General features: G+C 45.2%; 1 protein-coding gene across 1 annotated transcript in view; it reads left to right on the top strand.

Annotated features, from left to right (window-relative positions):
* The window catches only part of LOC120094130 (uncharacterized), a 35,162-nt gene extending 19,069 nt beyond the window's left edge, over window positions 1-16,093 (top strand). The window contains exons 4-5 of the mRNA XM_087564288.1: window positions 15,247-15,301; window positions 15,980-16,093. Coding sequence (XP_087420414.1) covers window positions 15,247-15,301; window positions 15,980-16,076 — 152 coding nt within the window. The 3' untranslated portion in view covers window positions 16,077-16,093. The remainder of the gene's footprint in view (window positions 1-15,246; window positions 15,302-15,979) is intronic.
* Window positions 16,094-16,957: the final 864 nt, after the last annotated feature.

Below are 16,957 nucleotides of genomic sequence, written 5' to 3'. Positions count from 1 at the left end.
AGAAGACAAACACTTGGTTGTAAGCACAGGAAGAGAGGTGCAACATCATTAGTCATCAAGCAAATGCAGATCAAAACCACAATGAGATTCAGCCTCACACCCACTAGGATGGCTGTAATCAAAAAGACAGACAGCGGAGAGCATTGGCAAGGATGTGGAGAATGCTCAGCCCTCATCCATTGCTAATGGGGATGCAAAATGATGCAGCCACCGAGGAGAACAGTCTGGCGGTTCATCAAATGGTTAGACACGTCGAGACATCATCTGGCAACCCCGCTCATTGGCGGTTATGCAAGAGAAGTAAAAACATATGTCTCCCCTCCCTCGGAAAGAAAAATCCTTTATAGGAACGGCTCACAGCAGCATTTTTCATTGTAGCCAAACTGTGTAAGCAATCCAAGCGCCTCTCCATTCATCAGTTGCTGTGTGGATGAGTGAAACGTGATCAATCCTTACTGTGGACTATTATTCGGAAGGAAAAAGAAATGAGGTAGTAGCTAGGGCTGGTGATACAGGCCTGGGAACCCAGCTAACTCGGGAGAACTTCGAGTTCGAGGCCTGCCTGGGCTTTGGGGTGAGTTTGAGGACAATCTCAATCTAACCAGTTTAGGAAGACCTTGTCTCGTAATTAAAAACGAAAGGAAGCCGGGGATGTGGGTCAGTGGTAGAGCATTTGCTTAACAAGGTCCTAGCCTCAATCTCTGTAATGTCAAGATAGAGACGAAGGACGGAAGGAATAACCAATGTATGCTATGACACGCGAAAAGATTCCGCGGACATAAAATATCCACGACCCACAGTTTCATAGACACAGAAAGCAGATGAGCAGTTGCCTGGAGCTAAGAGCCTTGGTGGAGGGTGGAGGGTGGAGTAAAAGTCTTCTTCTAGAGTTATAAAAATATTCTAAAATTGATTGTAGTGGTGGTTGTACGACTCTGAGAACACACAAAAACCCACTGAATTATACACTCCGTGTGGATTGTTTGGCAAGAGAATTATACTCCAATTAAGCTGTTAAGAATACAATGGGGAAACTTTCGCTGCTAGAAAATAGAGTAGATGTACTTCCTTCCTTTTATCTCACTCAGAACAACCGAAAACCCAGCCTGGACCATAAAACAAATGTAAGAAGACTCTAAAAAGAGAGACTTAGAGAAGTTGGTAACTTGAAAAACAGAAACAGCTACAAGAAAAGAAATTCTTTTTTTAAGATTTATTTATTTATTTCATGTGAGTATACTGGCGATCTCTTCAGACACACCAGAAGAGGGCATCAGATCCCATTGCAGACAGTTGTGAGCCACCGTGTGGTTGCTGGGAATTGAACTCAGGACCTCTGGAAGAGCGGTCAGTGCTCTTAACCACTGAGCCATCTCTCCACCCCGGGAAATAAAAATTCTAAGCAAAGCCTGGTCTCCAGTAAGATTGACAATGTCTGCAGTGCAGCCGAACATCACAGGAAGAAAATGTGCTTTTCTCCCTCCTCCCCATGGTGATCACTCTGCCAGCAAAGCTAACTAAGGAACCCCAGCTCCCAAGCTTGTGGAGTTATACCAGGCACCCCAAAACTCAGCTGAGGTTGCGTCAGAGAAAGCAGAGTGGCGAGGGGACACCAGCACACGGTGTGCCGTCACTCGTGTGACTCCCATCTGATAGCAGGATATGTGTGTCTCTCTCCCTTCTGGTGTGGGGAGAGAGGAGGTTCAGAGGAGAGTCAAGACCCCGACCTTCGCTCATCAGTAGCAAGGCCGTCCCCAGTCTAGTATCAGGAAAGATCTGTTGATACCTGGAACTTTCTAACCCTGCTCCACTCACCCAAATCACCCCATAAAGACTGACGGGGGAACCTAATTTCTTCCTCCACCAGGCAGTAACAAAAGAGAAGCAGATGAGTTATAATCTCATTTAAATAAGATCCAGAACTTTCTACTATGATATCCAGGTTTCATACTGTACCAAGAACCAGGATAACGTCACGCTAAATAACAAATGAGCAGCAATGAAGCCTATGGCCACCAGAGAGAAGTTAAGGTCACCCGACAAAGATGTTCAAGTAACCATGAGTTGTGGCAGGATTGGGGAGTACAGGTATGTGCAGGTGTGTGCAGGTGTGTGCAGGTGTGTGCAGGTGTGCTTACTTGTACAGATACATTTGGAGGCCAGAGGATGACAACTGGATTTCTTTTTTCAGTCCCTCTTCATCTGATTTTTTAAGATGGGGTCTCTCATTGAATCATTTCAGCTAGATTGCTGACCAGTGAGCTCCCAAGATCCACCTGTTTCTGCAGCACAGTGCTGGGCTTACAAACATGCGTTGCCACACTTGACCTTTTATGTGGATGTTGGGGATCCAGTCTTGGGTCCTCATTGTTACACAACAGGCAGTTTACCTACCCACCAAGTCATTTTTCTAGTACTGTAGTTATTTTTTTCATCTCTCAATAAGCGAGCATAAACAAGCTTAAAACAAAGAAAAAGGAGAAAGTTTAGGCAAAGGAAAAGAAGCTATCAAGAACTGATGGAGATGTTTGAAGAGAAGCACTCAGTAATTAAATTAAAATCTCAGTGGATGGACCCAAGGGCAGAATGAAGGGGACAGAGGAGAGAATGAGGAGCTGAAATAGAGTATAAGAATTACCCACCATGAACAGAAGAGAAAATAGATGGGAAACAGACAGAAGCAAGCCTTAGGAACCATTCATGGCCTCAGAGTTACAGAGGGAGAGGAAGAAAATCCAATCGTGCATTGCTTAACGATGGGACCACATTCTGCAAGGCGTGTTCTTATGCGGTTTTACGTGAACATCATAGAGTGTACTTAGACAAAATAAAACAGCTATGACATAACTTGTAATATAACCTCACAGAACCACCATCAAACAGCAGTCTATCACGGATGGGAATGTCCTCAGGTGACATGTGACTGGGAAGCACATAATTTGTGGAATGCAGTTAAAGCAACGCGGAGAAGGACATTTGTAGCACTAAAAGCAGAGTGTGTGTTAGAAATATTGGAAGCTGGGTGTGGAGGCATGCACTGTACCCGCAGCTCTCTTCAGGCTGAAACAGGAGAACTGCCAAGTTAGAGGCCAGCTGGGGCCATATAGCAAGATCCAATAATAACATAATACAAATGATAGGATACTAAAAATAATAACATAACCCCCAAGAGTCTAGATGGCTCAATGGGTGTGGTGGTTTGAATAAGAATGACCGCTACAGATTCATATATTTGCATGCTTGGTCTCTCATAGTGGACTATTTCAGAAGGGTTAGAGGGTGTGGCTTTATTGGAGGAGGTATGTCATTGGGGGAATGGGCTTTGAGGTCACAAAAGCCCAAGCCAGGCCAATTCTCTCTGCTCTTGCTCTACCACTATCTTGCAGATACAGTATAGGTTTTTATCCATTGCTCCAGCACCACATCTGCCTGTTTCCCACCATGCTCCCTACCATGCTAATCATGGACTAACCCTCTAAAACTGTAGACAAGGCCATAATTGAATACTTTCTTTTATATGCCTTGGTCATGGTGTCTCTTCATAGTAACAGAAGCAGTGACTAAGACAATGGCTAAAAGCACTTATGTAGAGAACTGACAATCAGAGGTCAGTTCACTGTCCCATAAAATGGCAGGTCAGAACCCACTCAAAGAGCTTTCCTCTGACCTTTGCACATGTTATATGCGTGTGTGTGTGTGTGTGTGTGTGTGTGTGTGTGTGTGTGCATGCGTGCACTCACATTCAATTAACTCAGTTGTTAAGATGTTTAAGTGATAATGATCTGGAAAAAGGAGAACAAAATTAACCCAAAGAAAGACAAATGAAGTAACAAATGCCCAAACAGCAGAATTAAGATCACTAAAAAGGGAGAATAATCCTGAAAAGAAAAATCAATGAAACTGACTTCTAGCAAGACTGACAAAGGCACAGTGGGGATGTGGGGGAGTGGGGAAGGAGGGGTAGAGAAAGATGGGGGACCTAAACCTTCAGTAACAGGAGTGATAGGAGACATCAGTAGAGGCCCTGTAGACTTCATCAGAATGAGAGGAGATAAGTGAGGTTATGGGATGTGGGGGAGACTCCAAGCAACTCTGTACACTTCAAGCTAGCAACTCAGACAGAATGAATCAATTTCTTGAAAAACACGAGTCACCACAGCTCACCCAATATAAAGTAGAATTTCATTTGAATAATTTCTATAACTATTAAGGAAATTGAATTCATAATTTTAAAGCCTCCCTCAAAAAGAACTCTCTGGGCACAGATGGCTTCACTGGATAATTCTATTAAATGTTTAAATAAGAGTTAACACCAGCTCTATACAATCTCTGCCAGAATTTAGATGAGGAAGGAATTCCAGTGTATTTCTGAAGCTAGCATTACCCTAATACACAAAGATAGGATAAAGAATAGCATACCGGAGATCAATATCCCTCATGAATATAAATGTAAAATATCCTTAACAAAATATCATCAAATGGTAACTCATAAATATATAAATTATGACCTTGGCATGGCATGATGGGGTGTGCCAGAAATCCCAGTATATGGGAGGTCGAAGATGGAGGACCAGCAGTTCAAGGGTCAGCCTGGGCTACATAAGAAATTGTCTCAAAATAAGGTAGATGATTGATAGATAGATAAACAAATAGATAGATAGATAGACAGATAGATAGATAGACAGACAGACAGAAAGACAGACAGACAGATCAACCCTAGTTTGTTTTATGTTGTTCTGAAAAATAACATGACCAAAAGCAACTTGGGGGATAAAGGATTTATCCAGTTTACCAATTATTGTACATCACTGAAGGAAGTTATGGCAGGAACTCAAGGCAGGAACCTAGAGCAGGAACTGAAGCAGAGAACATGGATGAATGCTGCTTACTGACTTGCTCCTCCTGGCTTGCTTAGATTCCTTTCCTGTACACCCAGGACCACCTGCCCAAGGGTAGCACTGCTCACTGTGGGCTGGACCCTACAGATCCCATCAATCATTAATCAAAGAAAAAAAAAAAGCTTCCGTAGATTTGCCTATAGACCAGTCTGATGGAGACAACTCCTCAACTATTGTTTCCTCTTCCAAGTTTACTCTAGTTAATCTATCTATCCTGTGCTGGTTGGTTTTTTGTCAATTTAAACAATCTAGAATCCCCTGGGAAGACAGTGTTAATGAGAAATGTTCTGGATAGTTTGGCCTGTGGGCACTGTGTGTGTGACATTGTCTTGTTACATTGTTGAGGTGAGAAGACACTATCCACTATGGGTGGCACCACTTCCTGGGTTGGAGACTGAACTGTGTGAGTACAGAAAGCAAGGTGGGCACCAACACACGCACATTTACTCTCTCTGCTCTTGACGTGGATGTGACTAGCTAGGTTCAGTCTCTGCTTCCTGACTTCCCTGCAGTAAGACTGTAGCCTAGAATTATGAACTGGAATAAACCTTTCCCCTCAGCCACTTTTATCAGAGTATTTTATTATATCAACAGAAACAAAACTGTGACACACATACATACCTAAGTAAATTTTACATGATAGCAGTAGAATATATTCCAGAGATGAAAAGCTAGTAGAATGTTTGAGAATCAAATGCTAACAGGCTAAAAGAAAGTTTCAGGATCTTATCAGTTAATGAAGTGAAAGCATTTGGTCCATGGGCCAATAAGATGGCTTGGCAGGTAAACACTTGCCTCACAAACTGGGCAGCCTCAGTTCAATTTCTAGAACCCACTTAAATGTGGAAGGAAAAAACTAATTTCTCAAAGTCTTCCCCTGACCTACACACACATACACACACACACACACACACACACGCATGCATACACACACAAGCACACACTCACACACGCATGCAAGCACACATGCATGTGCGTGAACATAATCATAAATAATTTTTAAGAGTGTATGTGTGTGTGTATGTGTGTATGTTTGTGTGTGTATGTGTGTGTATGTGTGTGTGTTTGTGTGTGTATGTGTGCGTGTGTTTGTGTGTGTGTATGTATGTGTGTGTATGTGTGTGCATGTGTGCTTGTGTGTGTGTATATGTGTGTGTTTGTGTGTGTGTTTGTGTGTATGTATGTGTGTTTGTGTGTGTATGTGTGTTTGTGTGTGTGTGATTGTGTGTATGTGTGTGTGTGATTGTGTGTGTATGTGTGTATGTGTGTGTATGTGTGTGTGTTTGTGTGTGTATGTGTGTGCATGTGTGTGCATGTGTGTTTGTGTGTGTGTTTGTGTGTATGTGTGTGTTTATGTGTGTATGTGTGTTTGTGTGTGTGTGATTGTGTGTATGTGTGTGTGTGATTGTGTGTGTGTATATGTGTATGTGTGTGTATGTGGGTAGTGTGTATGTGTGTGTATGTGTGTATGTGTGTGTGTTTCTGTGTGTGTGTTTGTGTGTGTATTTTGTGTGTGTGTGTGTGATTGTCACATGTGGGGATGCCAATGAAAGCCAGAAGAGGCCATTGGATTGCTTAGAAGTCACAGGCTGTCCTAAACCTCCCAACATGGATGCTGTGTACCGAACTCAATTCCTCTGCAAGAACATGTGCTCTAAGCCATGTCTCCAGCCTCAAATAATTTTTTAAGTAGTTTTTTTCTAAGTCAATATCCATGAGTGACTGAAGGGGAAAAAAACTGCCAGAGAAATAGGATTGAGAAGAAGCATCAAAGACGTACAGCTGATGTGCTAATTGTGGAAGGCTGGATCCACGTGAGGACACTCAAAGTAACCGTGCAATACCCTGTAAGGTTAAATAACCTGAGTAGATCTATAGAATGAAATACTATGTAGCAGGGAAAAACAAAAACAAAGAGAATCAACTCTCAGAATAACAAAAGTGACCAAGAAGAAAAATCCTAAAATATTCTTCACTGCAGGATTCTATTCACAGGACATTGTTGAAATGGAAAACCTGAAATGAGAGTACATTAAAGAGGCAGACACAGGAAGAAGGTAAATGTGCCTATACAAAGGCAATACGAGGGATACTTGTGATCATGGAAAATGAGATGTATCTTGACTACCATTATGCTAATATCCTTATTGAGATACTGTGTACATTCTTACATGATGTCACCTTCAGGGCTTGTCATTGGCTGAAGGATATCTACATTGTTTCCAGCTTGAGGGTGTTACTGATGAGGCTGCTAGAACAAGCACATTCAGATTTTTGCCTGAACATAAATCTTAACTTTTTTCTGGGGCTGTTGAGAAACAGTACAGGGGATGAGAATTATTTTCTACATCTGTAAATGAATCTAAAATTACCCTAAGATAACACATGTAATTTTTCAAAAAGCCTGTGTCATTTACAACTTCGTAACGAAAGCTTCTAGGAGATTAGATCAATTAATGGAAATTAGAGGTGTAAATGCGTGTGTGTGCGTGTGTGTGCGTGCATGTATGTGTATACATGTGCACACGTTTTACACTTCAGTAAGAGAGAGAGAGAGATAGATCTGGGTTTATTTTATCAGCATCTATACATGGCAAGGTTTTTTTTTTTTTTTTTGGTTCTTTTTTTTCGGAGCTGGGGACCGAACCCAGGGCCTTGCGCTTCCTAGGTAAGCACTCTACCACTGAGCTAAATCCCCAGCCCCTCATGGCAAGGTTTTAAGACAAAGGGGTTAATGAGATCTCACCTCCCAGAGGTCTCCAGTTGGGATATCTGTCTGCTAACTCCAGTCATCAACTCTTTTCCCATTGTCTCCACTTATGAATCCACTGGAAACTATTAGTCAGGGTAAGAGTGGCAGCTGCTGTAACAAACATTCCCCATTCACTATGTCTGTTCACCATGGAAAATCACCATGTCTATTCACCATGGGAAATCGCCATGTCTGTTCATCAGGGGAAATCACCATGTCTGTTCACCATGGTCTGATGTGTTTCTCCAGAGACATTCTCCTCTCAGCAGCTTTAGGGACCTATGCTGCCCCATTCTAATGCTTCATTGTCACCCCAGCATTTTTCTAGACATCATTGGAAAGAGGGGATGTAGGATGGTATGAGGCGAGAATGGGCATGGCCTAGAGGGGGACACGTCATTTCTGCCTACACTCAATGTTGCCCCGTCCTGTGAGCTGTCGTAGCACCCTTCCTGCCACAGGTCATGTCATAGGTGAAACTCCATGTACATGTATTGAATACACTGTTTCTGAGATGTGAGCAAATGTCTTCTTGCCTCAGACAAGGTACTAAGGGCAGAAACAAAGCAAAGACATCGCCAAGGAGAGTGAACCGGTGAGTTGAGTTAGCATTGCTTATAGTAGCACAGGTGAGGGGTTACTTACAGGTGGTAAAAGTTATGGAAGAGAGCATAGGCAACATACAGTAGGCTACCCCATGAAGAAATGTCTCTCCCAAAGGACATGAAAGTAGGTGAACCAGCCCTGCCATCTCATATCTCCTCTACTGTGGGGTGGGGTGGGTCCCCTCTGTCCCTCGCTCCTCACCACCTGCAGTAGTCGGGAGAGCTGACCCTGGGGTCATGAGAGCGGGTAAACTGGCCCTGCTCCTCACTGGCTGCAGCACTCAGAAGAGTGGGCCCTGAACCTTGCCTGGGCAGCACAGCAGAGCTGACCCTGATGGCAAAGGCACTGGTTAGTCAACCACGAGGGTGGGAGAGCAGAAAAGCTGGTCTAACCTACTTGGGAAAATAGACCCTGTGCCTTGATTGCAGCACAGTGGAGCTGGCTCTGGAGACCTGGGTGCAGGTGAGAGAGCCGAGGACATGAGGGAAGGAGAGCCAGCCCTGCCTCCTGGATGATGACGCTAGGTGGTTTAACTGGAGCAGGGCTGGAGAGCTGTCCTAGTGGTGCACATAGGGAGAGCTGATGTGCTGCTCAGCTCAGCTACACCTAGGCCCAGACCCAAAATCTATATCATCTGCGAGTGGTTGGGATGCATGGAAGGGCCAATCCCGCTGATCCAAAGCTGCAGGATCTCCACGACACAGGGCAACAACAAGATAACCAGAAGGAGTCTCAGTAAGGATCCAATATTGATGGTGTCACAGAAGCCAAAGATCTTGAACCAAACCAATGACACACTCATTGCAATGAACATTTGCCAGTGAAGATGTGTGGACAGAGAGGGATACTGTGGGACACACTGTGGCATACAACAGCTTCCAGGATGATGGGTGTGTGTGTGTGTGTGTGTGTGTGTGTGTGTGTGTGTGTGTGTCTGTGTGTGTGTGTGTCTGTGTGTCTGTGTGTCTGTGTGTCTGTGTCTGTGTCTGTGTGTCTCTGTGTGTTTGTGTGTGTGTGTCTGTCTGTGTGTGTGTGTCTATCTGTCTGTGTGTGTGTGTCTGTGTGTGTTTGTGTGTGTCTGTGTGTGTGTGTTTTATTTTGAAGGGGAGGTTACAAGAGTGAAGGGTGAATATGAGGAGATGGGAAGATGAGTGAGACTGGGGTACATGATGTGAAACTCACAAGGAGGCAATAAAAAGTAAAGGAGGAGGATGGGAAGGAGGAGAAGAAGGGAAAGAAGGAAGAAAGGAAGGGAGGGAAAGAGAGAGGAAGGAAGGAAAGGATGGAGGGAGGGAGGGAAGGAGAAAAGAAAGAAGGGAGGGAGGGAGGAAAAAAGGAAGACAGAAAGTGTCTCTCCTGCATATCAAGCATTAACTATTTCTATGTCCTGAGGAGGGGCATAAGCCTCTCTCCCTAGCAACTGTTTACTATCAATTCTAGGTGAATATGTCCTCATGAGACCTCTCCTTTAAACCATTAATACCTAGAAATCTTGAAGAGAGGTGTGGTCTCATGAGACCTGTCTCCTAGAAACCTTGTTTGTAAATCCTTATGGAAAAGTGGTGTCTCATGCTTCTTCCTTCCTGCATGATGGAAAATTAATGGGCTCCATCATGTGAAGATAGCTCACAGTAATCACAGCTACAGTTTACGAGGACGATAGCCATGTCATGCCCAGGGGACAGCACTTCACAGAACTCTAAAGATGCTATCTCCTGATGGTCCCTATGACCTACCTTCAAACACCAGAGCAGGACAATCTCTGTCCAAAAGTGGAGGAGGGGTGTGTGTGGTTCAGTCCATGAATTGGCAATTGCCCAGGACTGAAATGGCCCCATTGGGTCCACAGTCTCACTAGACAGTTACTTCAGCAACAGGCCTCCATTACCCTGGAAAATGCCCCATTAGAGTCAGAGATACTCTACTGTCCCATGCCTAGCCCCAGTGCACTGTTAACACTTTTCATGCAAGGGTGTGAGAATTAACACCTGCAGGAGTCCCCAGAAAACACACAGTGGAGCTGATGTACCAACAGCAGGCAGGGAGTAATAAGTGAGTTTGGCTTCTGACATCTGGTGCGTTGGGTACCAGGGGTGGAGACTTCCAGATGCCAGGAGTGCCTAAAGGTTGAAAACTTGGAAGGGAGATCTAAACCAACGTATTCCATATGTCTCTGATAGGATTCTGATTCAGCTGCTGTCACAGGCGAAGAGCAGTGGCCTAACGAGACCTGGTTTCCTTAACCACATAAACTTATGGGACTGTGTGGCTTTCTGGAGCTCTAGGATACCAGGAGAAAGGATGGCTGCAGAAAAGGAAGTCAAGCCTTTCCTTTAGGAAGGAAAATAGGCCCACCATTCCTGCTTACATTCTGGAAGTGGGTCACGATGGCACAGTTAGAAAATGACATCATGGCTGGAGAGATGGCTCAGCGGTTAAGAGCACCCAACTGCTCTTCCAGAGGTCATGAGTTCAATTCCCAGACCACATGGTGGCTCACAACCATCTGTAAAGAGATCCGATGCCCTCTTCTAGTGTGTCTGAAGACAGCTACAGTGAACTTATATATAATAAAGAAAATGACATCATCACAAGAGCAGAGAAGGCTCATTTAGGGAAAACTAGTTCCTTCTGGTGAGAGAATGGAACCTCTGACCTGGGCGGAGACCTAACATTCAAGCTGGGCAGAGTCAATGATCTGCCTGTCTTAGTTAAGGTTTCACTGCTGTGAAGAGACACCGTGACCAAGGCAACTCTTACAAAGGACAACACTTAATTGGGACTGGCTTACAGCTGCAGAGGTTCAGTCCATTATCATCATGGTGGGAAGGAGGTAGACACGAGGCTGGAAGAGCCAAGAGTTCTACATCCTGATTCAAAGGCAGCCAGGAGGAGACTCTCAAAGCCCACCCTCACAGTGGCACAGTTCCTCCAACAGGGCCTAATAGTGCCCCTTCCATGGGCCAAGCATATTCAAACCACTACACTAATCAAGAAACTGTCACCCCTTAAGAAGCTAGGATCATCATTAGAAAGGCAGGTTCTCCTTGAGCAAGGTGAGATAGGAGAGATAACTTCCCTTTTAATGAGTTAATTAATATGCTTCTTCTTCCCAGAATTCCTATCCCTTAGCACAGCACCTTACAGGGCTCCAGCCAGGCAGCCTCTGAAGTTGACTTGCTCCTTTTTTTTTCTATGAATGCTCTGAAGCACACTGAAGAGTATTTCCCTTTCCTCTATGTAGGGCACAGAGGAGGACAGTAGGTTTTTTTTTCTTCTATGTATGCTCTTAGCATGCTTTCTCTGGTGCTTCACACTTCTGTGACCTTTATCGAACTCTTTACAAACTCTACCTCTCATCCACTACATGTGGTTATCTATCCTCCATGTGGCTGGCAGATCTCCCAGGCTTAACTCAAATGGTAGTCCCCCTTTATCCTTCTCTTCTTCATTCTCTTCTGGGTAGCTTCTGAGATTTACAGCTTGCCCTCTGTGGTGGCTATTCCTGGTTGTCAACTTGACTATATCAGGAATAAACTACAATCCAGAATTGGAAGGCTCACCTTTGATCCTGATCTTAAGGCTGGGAGATACAAGTATCTGGCCTGGATCTTGATGTGGAGACCTTGAGGCAAAGTGGCTATGAATTCCAGGAGCCTAAGGCAAGGAAATCTCTGAGTTCAAGGTCCTTTGGGACAAAGCAAGTCCAAGATCCAGGCATGGTGGTACACACCTTTAATTTGGGATGCATCTCCTGCTGGAGACCTACATAAGGACATTGGAAGAAGGAAGAGTCTCTCTTTTTTCTCCTGCCTACCTTGTGGGACTGAGCTACCACTAGATCCTTGGACTTCCATTCACAGCTGCTGCTAACCATTGTTGGGAAGTTGGACTACAGACTTTAAGTCATCAACCAATTCTCTTACTATATAGAGACCACCCTTAAGTTCTGTGACTCTAAAGAACCCTGACTAAGACACCCTCCCTGAGGTTTTTCTTAAACATTGATAAAAATTGTCCAAGAGCTTCCTTTTGAGTACATTCTTAAATTCTTTTGTTAATCAGACTACAGTCCCAAGAGCAGAATCCCCATTTCCCCAGTATCAACTGATAGCCACAAAGATACACACCCCGACTTCTACTAAACAAAAAGTAGACAGAGTGAAATGGTCATTGTCCCAGGCAGCCAGGTACACTATTTTTCTATCATGATAAGGGATGAGGGGAGGGAATGGACATTCTAAGGCAACCAAAGAATCTCTGCTACTCTCATTTTCAGAAAAAATTGGGGCCACAAACCCTCCAATATCTCTGTGTTTTCTCACAACTACTGTGGTGGTTTGAATGCTCTTGGCCCAGGAAGTGGCACTATTAGGAGCTGTAGCCTTGTTGGAGAAAGTGTGTGTCACTGTCGGGGTGGGCTTTAAGGCTCTTGTCCTAGATGCCTGGAAGCCAGTATTCTCCTAGCAGCCTTCAGATGAAGATGTAGAACTCTCAGCTCTGCCTGAACCACACCTGTCTGGACACTGCCACGGTTTGATGATACTGAACCAAACCTCTTAATCTATAAGTCAGCCCCAATTAAATACCATCCTTATAAGAGTTGCTTTGGTCATGGTATCTGTTCACAGCAGTAAAACCCTAAGACAAGTACTATGTATGTCAACATGTATATTAAATAGTTAGAAAGGTGTGTGTTTTTACCTTTTAGATAAAAACAAACACAGTACTTTCTTCCTGATCACCACACCAGCCCCAACCACCACCAGGGGATTACAGATGATGTAGACTGAAGATGTAGATTTATAAATCAACAACAATGAGACTAAATCTCCAACAGGAAGCTAGAGGCCCCAGTGCTGAAGAGCTGGGCAGGAAGAAAATGGGCAGAAGTGATCTGAGAAGCAGCAGGTGCAGGAGGAGAAAGGGGTGGGGTTGTCCTAGGAAAGGTAGAGTGGAGAAATCTTCTGGAACCACCTGGAGGAGGAGCTCTGAAGGGGGGTGTGGCCTGGCCAGTGTGAAGGTCACTGGCAGCCAAGGTGATGAGAAAAACTAGGGACATCAGAAGGGGTTCAATAGCACACTTGATTCTGTGAACAAGGAAGGAAGTGGTCCTGGGAATGGTGGCTTTGGGAATGGTGGGAACCTCTGGTGTTAGGAGACAGGGTGGGTATTTGCCTGATAAGTAGGGGAAAGGAGACTGAGTTGGGAGACTAGAGAAAGTAGAAACCCAGACAGACTGGCTAGAGTGGAAACTTCCTCTAACGTGGACATTGCTTAGAAGCAATAAAAATGACTTGGTGACTAATTAAACACAGAGATTGGAGAAGAGGAATTAAATATAGAGATTGGAGAAGACTCTCACCTGGAAGCTAAGAGGGTGGGAACACCAGGGAGATCACAAAGATTCTGACGGAGGTGTGTACGCTGGACAGCTTCTCTGAATGCTTCTTGGATGTCCCCCTCCTTATTCCTCTCCCTGCTCTCAATGCACAGACTCTCAAATTCAGAGTTGACTCCCTGACCCAGCAGTGCAAGACTGTGTTCATGACTACATGCTGCCCAGAGACCTCTGACAGCTACGCTGAATCCACAGCAGTGTGGTGGGTTCAGGCTGTCAGTGAAGACAGAGGGAACTGCTTCCTCCCATATACTGACAACCTCCCTGGTGTGCCAGCAGCGATGGCTGTCAACTGCCATTAAAGCAGGGCACATCAGAGACAGCATGCAGTTCATCTCCAAGACATGCACGTACACCACACACACACACACACACACACCACAACACTAGAGCTCAGACATGTTAGAGGTCATAAGACAGTCGCCCTTAGCTATGGGCATGGCATCCTTTCTTGCCATCTCTTGTTTCAGATGGTCAAAAACATGAGTGTGTGTGTGTGTGTGTGTGTGTGTGTGTGTGTGTGTGTGTGTGTGTGTGTGTTTAGGGGGTAGGTCATTCAGATGGTTTAGGAGGTTGAAGCACCTTCCCAAGCCTTATAACCAGAGTTCAATCTCTGGGACCCACATGGTGAAAGCAAAGAGCCAATTCCCTCTAGTTCTCCTCTAACTTCCCCCACCTAATAAATAAATAAATAAACAAATGATTGATAGATAAGCAGATAGATGAATGGACGGATGGATGGATAGATAGATAGATAGATAGATAGATAGATAGATAGATGATAGATAAAGATAGTCCACAGGAAAGAGAAAGTGTTGATCACTGAGGACAGAAGATACCATCTCCACCTCAGCTGAGCCCATCCCTAAGAAATGACCCTCCTCTGTCTTGTCTCAAGGAATAGTGGCAGCACTGTGAAAAGGCCACATGGAGCCCTCCCAGGAGGAGAGGGATCAGCTCCTCCACCTCTTCTGAGTTGAGTGCAGTTGGACTGCAGAATGAGAAAGATAAAAAAGAATTGGGGAGCTACTCAGTAGCTCCACCTCTTGTACACCCATGCTGAGCCACTGGCAGCATGGTTGGGAATCTGATACTGTCCAGGAACCTCAGTGTGATCCTGAAAACTGGGGTTCCTCATCAGGGGTCAAGGCAGGCTGCTGGTCCTAGACAGTGGCTCTCGCCGGGCCACTAACAGAAAGAACCAGATACCTCCTCGCCAAAAACATAGGCCATTAGCCCCAACGGCTCCTAAAATGAAACTTCTTCTGTTGAAATATCTTAAAGACGGCATAGAAAACCATGAAGCTCATGGAAAGAGATGAGCAAGGTCTGATGTGTGGGCAAAATACGACTGAAAATCTCAAGGATCAAGCTGCATCATGGTGTCCTGCGTGCTTTCTAGGTGTCCTCTCTAGATGTTGTAGGCATCTCAGAAAGTCAGGTTTAACACACGAGCATCTAATGAGCACCAGGAGGTGCCCTCCTGATCTTAAGGGAAAGCAAAGGGCGGGAGGTATTTGTACATCCAATAAACTAAGTGACATGAAGCAGTCTGTGTGACCAGGATCAACCATGTGATTAAATTCTAGATCTTTCTGAACATAGCAGTGAGAAGGAAGAAGAGCAGTTCCGAGGCCATAGAAGGTAATCCCAACTGGATCCTGATGCATGTGTGGCCCAGAGCCTGTGTTTTATCCAGAGGACAATAGGGAACCGTGGAAAGATGATAGGTGCAGAGGATGCATGATGGGATTTGTCTTGGAACTGTGTCAGGAAGCTAACAGTGCCTCATGGAGGAACAGCCTGTGAAGAGAGACTAGCTGTGGCTTGTCTTCTCCATTACAAGTTTCTGGAAAAGAATGAAAGCTATTTCCACCCCTCCTCCTCACTCCTCCCCCCCAGGAGGAGGGGGTGGCTCACAGGCTTTGCTTACCCACAGCAACAGACAATGTCTCTGTGTTCTGAGGCAGAATGGAAGCTGCCAGTACTTTCTGCCTCTTTTAGAAAGCCTGGATCCAGCCAACTCCACCCTGGGGTTAAGAATTCAGAAGGGGATTAACATAACTCAGAGAATTTAGGGAGACATGGAGAGCCAAGGGGAGAGGGTGAGCTCAGGATCACCATCATCTTAGGCTAGGAAAGGATGGGGTTTGAATGTGAAATCTTCCCCCACGGGCTCCTGTGTTGGAACACTTGGTCCCCAGTGGGTGGCGCTGTGGAGAACTGTTAGGAGGTGGAGTCTCCATGGAGGAAGTGGATCACAGAAGAGAAGCCTAAAGGTTTCACAGCCCAGCCCCACTTCCTGCTCGTGCTGTTTCTTAGCTGCAGATGCACTGTGAGCAGCAGCCTGCTGAACTCCTGCCACCATGCTGTCTCTGCTGTGATGGACTGTCTCCCCTCAAGCTGTGAGCTGCAATAAACTGTGCCTGGCTTATATTACTTCTTTCAGACATTTGGTCACATAATAAAGGTTACTAACACAGGTGAAGAGAGGACTAGGCTTCCAGGCTTTTAGAGGGACTGATGGGATACAGGGTGGGGTAAGAGGAGAATTGTATATGTCTGACCAGCAAACAGTTATAAGCCTGAAGCTGAGAATGTCTCCCTTATAGTAACTTACCCATGGATTATTCTTGGGGAAGAGAGATAATCTCATGGGTCCCGTGCTGGGCCGTTGACCAGTGAGAGTATGGCCTACGGGGTGCAGAAGGAAGATGACCCCTTTGCACAAATAAAGGAGTCAGCATGATCTGCAGTGTGGACTGGGAGGCCTGCCTAGACATTTATGCACTGAAAAATGGAGCCCATCCCATGGCTCTCAGTCCTACTTGTACCCTTGGAAAAGTAAGTGCTGTGGACCTAAAGTTCTAGACTATTCTTTGCAGCCTGGGCTGTCAGAGCCTCTGCAGAACACATTGTCACGGCATAATCGCAGGAACATGCAACCACATGCAGAAATGCTCAGACATCCTTGAGGTCACCGGGGAAGGTTCAGGGACAGTGTGGGAACTGGTATGGAGACCCATGGCTGTCACAAGAACAGCAGCTGTTGTCTACTGTCTAATCTTCTGCCCCTTGGTCTCCCCTGGAGGGAGGGGGTTTTATGATCTTGTTTCTGGATTTTATGGTCTGTTCCTGGAGCTAGGGCCCATGGCCTTCTTTTCTCAATCAGACCTGGTTCTTAAATGGAGACAAACGGGGTTTGCGTTACTCTTTCAGGCCAGTGGCACACAGCCTTTACCTCCTCCTTACTCACCAGCTGAGGAAGCATCATGTCCTCTGACTCCTTGCTTGCCGCCC

The sequence above is a fragment of the Rattus norvegicus genome, chromosome 8, assembly GCF_021556685.1.
Source record: "Rattus norvegicus strain SHRSP/BbbUtx chromosome 8, alternate assembly SHRSP_T2T, whole genome shotgun sequence".
Classification (NCBI taxonomy): domain Eukaryota; kingdom Metazoa; phylum Chordata; class Mammalia; order Rodentia; family Muridae; genus Rattus; species Rattus norvegicus.
Note: the sequence above shows the minus strand (reverse complement) of the source record. Positions and strands in the feature narration are given on the sequence as shown.